Source organism: Piliocolobus tephrosceles, chromosome 6 (assembly GCF_002776525.5).
Source record: "Piliocolobus tephrosceles isolate RC106 chromosome 6, ASM277652v3, whole genome shotgun sequence".
In the NCBI taxonomy this organism is placed as follows: domain Eukaryota; kingdom Metazoa; phylum Chordata; class Mammalia; order Primates; family Cercopithecidae; genus Piliocolobus; species Piliocolobus tephrosceles.
The window spans coordinates 48,992,195-49,002,057 of NC_045439.1; the positions used below are offsets into that span (position 1 = coordinate 48,992,195).

At 37.4% G+C, this 9,863-nt stretch overlaps 1 protein-coding gene across 1 annotated transcript in view; it reads right to left on the reverse strand.

Annotated features, from left to right (window-relative positions):
- KIAA0586 (KIAA0586 ortholog) overlaps window positions 1–9,725 on the reverse strand; it is a 125,973-nt gene extending 116,248 nt beyond the window's left edge. Inside the window, exons 1-5 of the mRNA XM_023231469.1 lie at window positions 9,659–9,725; window positions 9,005–9,344; window positions 8,034–8,104; window positions 6,745–6,814; window positions 4,995–5,064 (exon numbers count right to left, since the gene is read on the reverse strand). Coding sequence (XP_023087237.1) covers window positions 4,995–5,064; window positions 6,745–6,814; window positions 8,034–8,104; window positions 9,005–9,344; window positions 9,659–9,685 — 578 coding nt within the window. The 5' untranslated portion in view covers window positions 9,686–9,725. The remainder of the gene's footprint in view (window positions 1–4,994; window positions 5,065–6,744; window positions 6,815–8,033; window positions 8,105–9,004; window positions 9,345–9,658) is intronic.
- Window positions 9,726–9,863: the final 138 nt, after the last annotated feature.

The following is a 9,863-nucleotide window of genomic DNA, read 5'->3' on the forward strand; positions in this document are numbered from 1 at the left end:
CCTCCTGTCTTGGACTCCCAAAGTGCTAGGACTACAGGCATGAGACACCATGCCCAGCTTCCTTTAGCTTTTATAAGAAATTATTTTCCTGCTAAATTTCTAAAATTGACTATTTAGACTCTTAGTCCTCAAATTTCCATATGCTGTAATTTGATACAAAAACGTGGTGTATTAACAGATCAATCCTAATTTCACAATAAGAGATATAATCAGACATCTGTGTATCCTGATGTATTACACAGGAAGTATATAACATCACCTATCAAGCATTCTTGCCATTTGACAGAAATTCAAGGTTGAGAGAAACATGTTAAAGACAAAAAAAGGATACATTCAGCAAAATCCAGAAGGTAGAAAATTTCTTAAGACAAACAAATTATAAGAAAAACAAAATGAGGGTAAATCTGTAAATTAAAACAAACTGAAGGCTCAGCATGGTAGCTCACACCTGTAATCCCAGCACTTTGGGAGGCCGAGGTGGGCGGGATCACCTGAGGTCAGGAGTTTGAGACCAGCCTAATCAACATGGTGAAACCTCGTCTCTACTAAAAATACAAAAAAATAGCCAGGCATGGTAGTGCATGCCTGTAATCCCAGCTACTCAGGAGGCTGAGGCAGGAGAATTGTTTGAACCCAGGAGGTGGAAGTTGGAAGTGAGCCAAGATCGCATCACTGCACTCCAGCCTAGGCAACAGAGTGAGACTTTGTCTTAAAAAAAAAAAAAAAAACTTAAGAGACATATCATTCAAATGTAAAGTGTGGCTCTCTTCCTTAGATTCTAATGCAAAATTAAATTAACCACAGGGTGCCGTGGCTCACGCCTGTAATCCCAGCACTTTGGGTGGCCAAGGCTGTGGATCACTTGAGCCCAGCAGTTCGAGACCAGCCTGGGCAACACCGTGAGGCCAGTCTCTACAAAACATAAAAAAAAAATTTAGCCAGGCATGGTGGTGCATACCTGTAGTCCCAGCTACTCAGGAGGCCAAGGGAGGAAGACTGCCTGAGCCTGAAGTTTGAGGTTGCAGTGAACTACAATCACCTCACTGCACTCCACCGTGGGTGATAAGAGTTTGAAACCTTGTCTCAGAAAACAAAAACAAAAACCAATCCCAAAACAAAACAAAAAGTAACCATAAAAAAATCATGAGACAGTGACAGAAACTTGAATATTGACTCAACATTTTATAATATTAAGAAATTATTATGTTTCAGTATGATAGTAGCATTATGGCAATACCTTTTTAAAAAATTATCTTTCAGGTACGTATATTAAAGTATATAAAGATAAAATGAAATGACTTCTGGGATTTGTTTTATAATAATTCATGGGTATGTGGGGCGGTTATGAATGAAACAAAATGCTAAAAATTGAAGCTAAGCTATGAGAACACGGGAGTTCAACAAATTATCCTCTCTACTTCTGTAAACATTGAAACTTTATAAAGTAAAAAAGTTTTTTACGTTTATGGCTGTTATATAAATCAATACAGAGTAACTATAATTAGTGGAAGGGAGAAAAAGTAACTTAAGACAGCTAAGCTTATCATAGTAGAATAAGTGCAGTTTACGTTTATTCGTTGTTGTTGTTTTTTGTATTTTTTCACAACCCAGTATAGACAGATTTTTTTTTTGTTTTTAAGAGAAGGGTTCTCACCATGTTGCCCCAGCTGTATATAAACTCCTGAGCTCAAGCGACCCTCCTGCCTCAGTCTCTCAAGTAGAGAGGATTGCAGGCATGTGCCACTGTGCTTGACTTAAATTTAATAAATCAAAGATAGTACTGTAAGCATACTACTTTGATTTATGAAATCACCTCTCAGAGGAAAGAGGTAAAAGAATTAAAAGCAGCTGCCACTGGGGAACAGGCCTAGTGGTTAAGGAAATAGTGGGGTAGAAGATGGTGGTTTTTCATTATAAGCTTTTCATAGTATTTGATTTTTTAAAACTCTTTACATTTATTATTTATTAAGTTTTTGTTTTGTTTTGTTTTTGAGACAGAGTCCCACTCTGTCCCCCAAGCTGGAGTGCAGTGGCACAATCTCTGCTCACTGCAACCTCTGCCTCCCAGGTTCAAGTGATTCTCCTGCCTCAGCCTCCCGAGTAGTTGGGACTACAGGTGCATGCCACCAAGCCCGGCTAATCTTTTGTATTTTTAGTAGAGATGGGGTTTCACTGTGTTTGGCCAGGCTGATCTCGATCTCCTGAACTGGTAGTCTGCCCGCCTCAGCCTCCCAAAGTGCTGTGATTACAGGCGTGAGTCACTGCGCCTGGCTACATTAAAGATTTTTTAAATTAACTAAAAAATTAACTTTGCCCAAAAAATTGGTCCTATTTAGTCTATTTAGCAGATATGCCTTGAATTTTACTTCAACTAGAATTAATATTGCTAATTCTTATTTCTTTTTATTTGTTTTCTCCTCAAAATACTTTTGTTGTATTTTTATTTTCAGCCTGCTTCATTTTAAAGGTATATCTCTTGGGACATAATTAAACATGAGAGTCATTTCTATAGTTTGATTCAGTTATTATTCTCTACATTGTAATTACCTTCCCATAGAGCCTCCTTAGTTGTTTTGGCTTTTAAAAAATTCTGTTCAGGGCCGGGCACGGTGGCTCACGCCTGTAATCCCAATACTTTGGGAGGCTGAGGGAGGCAGATCATGAGGTCAGGAGATCGAGACCATCCTGGTTAACACAGTGAAACCCCATCTCTACTAAAAATACAAAAAGTTAGCCAGGCATGGTGGCGGGCACCTGTAGTCCCAGCTACTCAGGAGGCTGAGGCAGGAGAACGGCGTGAACCTGGGAGGCGGAGGTTGCAGTGAGCCCAGATTGCGCCACTGCACTCCAGCCTGGGTGACAGTGCAAGACTCCATCTCAAAAAAAAAAAAAAAAAATTACGTTCATTCATCCTTAGTTAGGGAGAGATCTAGCAACAGATAAAAGAGGCAGTGTTTGCAATTTTCTCTCACTGTCCACTTATTTATTAACAACTTCTCCCTCTCAGATTTGAAAGTTCTGAGAAATTTTAGTTCTGAGAGTTCTGACTGGAAGGGAAGTTTATAAAGTCCCTATTGTGGCTGCAAGCAGCTACTTCGTCCACTAAGGGTCTGCTGGATAGAAGTGGTGATTGCTTTCTATCCAACTGAGTCAGATGTAATCTGCAATTTTTAGTTTAAGTAGAGAAGATGACAGACAACACCATGCCCTCACTAGGGCTTTTTCTTATATATTTAGAAACCTTCTGATATAATTTACCATCCAAATGCCTCTCCTAACTGCTATATTATGTATTGAGAATTTTAGTGTGAACAAATATAAAAAGTAAAAACCTGATAGGACCAAAGAACCAGCTGTGAAACTCTGGCTGGCTCAGATTATACCTTTGTAATTTAGGGGTAGTATTTATTTTTTGTTATTCTGGTGCTTCCCAGAACATAATATGTATACTATGGAAAACTGTTGGTGGAAAAAGAATAAATGTTGTATTTTAATAGTTGTATAGTTATTTAATTAATTTATTTGAGACAGGTCTAGCTCTGTTGCCCAGGCTGGAGTGCAGTGGGGTGAGTGGCACCATCTCAGCTCACTGCACCGTGCTCTGCCTCCCAGGCTCAAGAAATCCTCCTACTTCCTGCCTCCCACGTTACTGGGACTACAGGTGCACGCCACCATGCCTGGCTAATTTTTGTATATTTTTTTGGTACAGATGGGGCTTTGCCATGTTGTCCAGGCTGGTCTCAAACTCCTGGGCTCAAGTGATCCACCCACTTCAGCCTCCCAAAATGCTGGGATTATAGGTGTGAGCCACCATACCTGGCCTGTATATTTATTTTTAAACGTATTCTAAACAATACAGATTTTCCATTTACAAAACTAATATGTAATTTCCTTTTGAATAAAATGAGAATTCAAAAGTAAGTAAAATTTTTTTCTATTTCCTAAGGGGCCTTCTGCAGTGCTCTGGTTCAGGAGTAGAACACATCTAGCGTAGGAGTATGATAAAGATAACATTAATTACCTCCAGACTAGTGAATTTATTCTTCCTTCATGTTTCTCATGTGCTGTCGTCAAGGTTAGTTTTATGTTTCATTGGTGTTTAAGATAAAGTTGGAGGGGGCATTTAGGTGGAGTAACCATGGTCTCTCTTCACTGCATCCAGGTGCTCAGGTGCTAAACTCATCTCTTTCTGAGATTTTGACCAGGAAAAGTCTAAATATCTTTGGATAATAAATAATAAGTATTATGCATAAGGAACTATTGAGCGCTGCTATAAGCAGTATAGTAAAGTGGTTAAGAGAGATGGCTCTAAAGGCAGACTTGCACATTCAAATCCCAGTCCAGTAACAACCTGGACCTTGGGAAAATCAATCTCTCCATCTCCCAATGCCTTAGCTTCCTTATCTATAAAATGGGGATTCTGGCCACGCATGGTGGCTCACGCCTGTAACCCCAGGACTTCGGGGGGCTGAGGCAGGTGAATCACCTAAGGCCAGGAGTTCAAGACCAGCCTGGCCAACATGGTAAAACTCCATCTCTAGAAATATACAAAAATTAGCTCGGCATAATAGCAGGTGCCTGTAATCCCAGCTACTTGGGAGACTGAGGCAGGAGAATCCCCTGAAGCTGGGAGGCAGAGGTTACAGCGAGCCGAGATCATGCCACTGCACTCCAGCCTGGGCGATGTGAGACTCCATCTCTAAATAAATAAATAAATAAAAGAAAATGAGGGTTCTATAAAATTAGGATAGTAATGAAATCTATTTTATAGGTGTGTTAAATAAGTTAATACTATAGCACTTCCATAATAACAACTGCTAACTGCTACTGAGTATTTTAAATGTGTCTAGCACCATGAGAAACGCTTTATACATATCATCACACAATATATATTTCACATGGTGAAAAGACAGTTTTTCATATGTCCAAAGTACAAATGAATCTGATTTTAAACATAAGAAATGGTCCAATTATTTTCGGTAAATGAAACTTACTTTTGCTTTAAAACTGTTCTTACAGCATCTTTCTGTCCCATTGTATACTGAGAAATGAAGATGTCATTTGCTGCAAAATCAAGACACAAAAATATATATTAAATTTCTGAATATTTATTAAATTTTAATAAGCCACTAAAAAAATCTTCTTTAACTGAAAGAATGTTTAGGAACTCGGCCATAGCACTCCACAATTGAAAAGGACAAGGAACAAATTAAGTGATTAAGCAATAATATAATCCTCATAATTCCAAACCCACAGCCAACATCATACTGAACAGGCAAAAGTTTAACACATTCCCCCTAAGAACTAGAACAAGACAAGGATGCGTACTCTCACCACTCTTTTCAACATAGTAGTAGAAGTCCCAGCCAGAGCAATCAGACGGAGAAAGAAATAAAAGGCATCCAAAAAGTAAAAGAGGAAGTCCAATTATCTCTGTTCACTGATGACATGGTCCTACACCTAGAAAACCCTAAAGATTCCTCCAAAATGTCCCTAGATCTGATAAATGACTTACGTAAAGTTTCAGGATACAAAATCAATGTACAAAAATCAGTAGCGTTTCTACACACTAATAATGTTCAAGCTGAGAATCAAATCAAGAACTCAATGTCATTTACAATAGTGGCACACAAAACATAAAATTCCTAGGAATACATTTAATCAAGAAGGTGAAAGATCTCTACAAGGAGAACTACAAAACACTAATGAAAAAAAATCACAGATGACACAAACAAGTGGAAACCATTCCATGCTCATGAATTGGAAAAATCAATATCATTAAAATGACCATACTGCCCAAAGCCATCTATAGACTCAATGCAATTCCTATCGAATTACCAACATCATTTTTCAAAGAATTAGAAAAAACTATTTTAAAATTCATATGGGGTCAGACACGGTGGCCCTGTATTTCCAGCACTTTAGGAGACTGAGGTAGGCAAATCACTTGATGTCAGGAGTTTGAGACCAGCCTGGTCAAGATGGAGAAACCCTGTCTCTACCAAAAAAAAAAACACAAAAATTAGCTGGGTGTGGTGCCGTGCACCTGTAATCCCAGCTACTCAGGAGGCTAAGGCAGAAGAATTGCTTGAACCTGGGAGCTGGAGGTTGCAGTGAGCCGAGATCACGCCACTGCACTCCAGCCTGGACAACAGAGGGAGACTCTGTCTCAAAAAAAAAAAAAAATCATAAACATATCTAATACTAAACCTATGCAATAGATTGGTAATAACAAGATAACCTTCACCATTGTAAACCTTATTCTGGATTTTACAGATTCTAGGAATAGCTTAATTTGGGAAGAAAAACTAATTTAAAATGAAAATAATAAAAACTGTAAGACTATGTAATAAATCCTTAAAAATAAATTCTACCCTTAAGAAGAAAATTCTGACACATGCTACAACATGGATGAACCTTGAAAACATTATGCTAAGTGAAATAAACCAGTCACAAAAGGTCAAATACTATATGATTCTACTTATATAAGGTACCTAGCATAGTCAAATTCATAGAGACAAAAAGTAGGATGCTCAGGGCTGAGGGGACGAAAAATGAGCAGTTAGTGTTTAACGGGTAGAGTTGGGAGAGATGACAAAGCTCTGGATATGAAAGGTGATGATGATTGTACAACAATGTAAATGTACTTACCGTCACAGAACTGTACATTTTAAAATAGCTAAAGTGGTAAACTTTGCGTTAAGTATATTTTATAACAATAAAAAATCAATATTATTCTTTTACCTTTTTGTTTGTTGCTCTCTTCTATTTTATCCAAAGGCAACACTTGCACTGCAACATCTTTAGAAAAATCCTTTGGGATATGAAGGGAAGAAATAGGATAAATAAAGTTCGGATTTATTATTTATCAAGAACCATTTACTAGCTCTGCGACTACTGTGTTCTGGGAGGGCAGGACTGTGTATTTCATATGCTTCATTTCCATCACCACGCAATGCTCATGTACCTTAAAGCTACTCAAAGATTTGTTGAATGGGTGAGTAACACACTATCAGACAAGCAAATGAATGCGTAAATGAACCAGCAAGCAAATGTAGCACTGAGATTCAGACTCAAACCAGTATGCCACTTCTAGCAGAGCAAGTCATTTAACATCTCAGTTGCTTCAGTGAAACGTAAAAATCTGACTCACTGTGAGTCAAATGGAGTAGATAAGGATGGTACAATATCATGAAGATCACAGATTTATCCTCAATTATACAATAACAGTGTATCCATACATTTGAGAAGTTTAGATATCATTAAATAAGGCCTGCTTAAAAGAAAAAAAAAAAGACAAAACAACAACAAAAAACCACTCCAAAGTCTAGGCATTTACATAGCGACCAAGTACAGCACATAATTATACATTTTATTGTGAGCTTTTGACAAAATTGTCATATAGTTTTAATTGAATTATTAGTTTACCTGCTTCAATTTTCAAAATAGTATATTGTGAAACTCTCATTATAAAGACTTATTAAACTGACAATACATAGGTCAACACTATGATTAGCTATCAATGTCTAATTAGATCTCATAACCAAAACATTATATTTATCAAATACGTTCGGCATTATAAAGTTAAGATGATAATTTCATGTTATTCTTAAAGAACCTCCCTTCTAAAAAAACCAAAACACCTCACAAGTGTTAGAATGACATGCAAGCACACACCTCATGTTAAAGAAAATTGTACTGTTAGTTGATCCTTTTCTTTTACCTAAGAATATGTTAAATCTCTGGGCAAGAACACCTTTTCCCTGAATAGTAAGGGAGCTTCTTTTCAGTTATCATATCTCTTTCAGCGGTCATTATTTTAATAATGGGTATTTTTGATTCTAAGGAAGGCCTTTTGTTTAATGTCTCAAACACCATTCAAAGTCACAATTGTAGTATATAAAACATTTGTTTTGGTAAGTGATATTTAAATAAAAACAAGGCATGTTGCTAATCAAACATAATTTAAGAATACATTATTTGACAACACTGAAAATTTTAATGTGAGCATAATTAAGAATCCTTTTGCTTACACTTTCTGACACCATGGGATTTTCTTTTAGAGGCTGGTGACAATTTCTAGCAGAAGTTAAGTCTGATGAACCTAACAAAACAAAGGAATAGATTTTAGTGATTTTAAAATCAGATCCTTAGCTTTAGAAACTGTATAGCCATGATTCAAGACCTATAAACTCCATATAATGCAGACGTTGCAAAGACAATTTGCATGCAAAGAAAGTTAAGAAAATGTATTTAAACATATCTGAATGAAGGCTTTTACAGTTGATATTTGGGAAAATAAGGTTCGGTACTGACAATAAAGTGAGATAAGTATGAAATATTTTAAAATATAACCATACACTATTGGATGTGGACAATCTATGGGTAGAAATACGTATACGATGTAAAGGTCTAATTTAACAGCAGGACTATTTGAGTGTCACCGCTGTATCCCCCAAAAAGCAGCATTATAAAAGCATTTTGCTGTTTTTGCTCACATATTCATTAATTGGATCCTCACAATTAGCAGCGAAGTGGGTAAAGCATATGTTATCCTTATTTTCACTGAGGTTTAGACAGATTAAGTGAATTGGAATATAGAAGCCATCAACTGGCAGAAGTCCTGCTTTTCCCAGTATTAACAGCAAGTAGTGCATTAGGTAAACAGCACTACTTTGGGGGAAAACTATAAAAAACACTAGCGGGGAAAATAAAGAACATTATACAAGTGTATCCACCACAGATATAAACAAAAACAATATGCAAAAGTCAATGCCAAAAAAAAAAAAAAAAAAAAAAAAGCACAACAGGAGACGTTAAAGTTTCATTCATTAGATCTATTTAAACATTTTATAGGCTTCCTGGCCATTTCCCCGGGAAACAGGGTCAGTTTTCAAACATCTGTACAAACTAGACTTATATCTTACGTCTGGGAATTTAAACAAATAAGGATTAAAGATTTACTAAACTAAAACTGGTTGAAAAACTACATGGAATCACATACCACGTGATGTTCCATTCAAGCTAGTTCCCGTTCCAACAGGAAGACGTTTATTTGCAGACAATGCCGGAGGAACACAGGGCAAGTCATCTTTCAGCAAAACCAAATGATCTCTACGATTTTGAGAAACTACCTCACGAAGTCTCTTCGCTGGCATCTTAATCCTTTTTTTCTTCTCCAAGCTGACCTCAGAGCCTTTCATATTGTTGGTCACAAAACAAGTCCCACACTTATGGACGGAAAAACTTTCTCTGTGTCCTGAAGACTTCAGAACAAAATTTTCACCTCTTTGCAATGAACTGTTCTTAAAATGTCGAAATAGAACATCCACAAAGCTGAAAATCTAAATTTTGGTATTGAATCCAGGATTAGAGATGACTATAAAGTCCTATTTACCCATTAATCCCATTTAGTCTTTAATACACCATGCCAAAATGTGAAAGTGGGGATGCCAAGAGAATGGCCACAGGAGCAACAATAACCATTAACAGTGCACTCCCCAATCCCAGAGCTGGTAGGGCAAAACCAAACAGATGTAGAGGAGGGCTTAAAATTTGTTAAGAGGCAGTCAAGCAGATAAAACCGAAATGCTATTTTTAAAATAATGACCCACATAAGAAGCGTAATAGCTTTCTTCAGCCACAGAGTCTTACACACCCCTCCAGATGCAATCGTCGGAAACATAAATTCATCCCTACGTGTCTCCAGGACGCCGGAGACCCACGCCGTCACGGGTACAATCTGATAACTTCAGTTGCCCGCAGGTCAACACCCACTTCCCTTCAAACCCGCCCTTGAGACACAATACGCATGCGCGCCAAGAAACTCACCCAAAACATCCAACCACAAAGCTAAGCGCTCG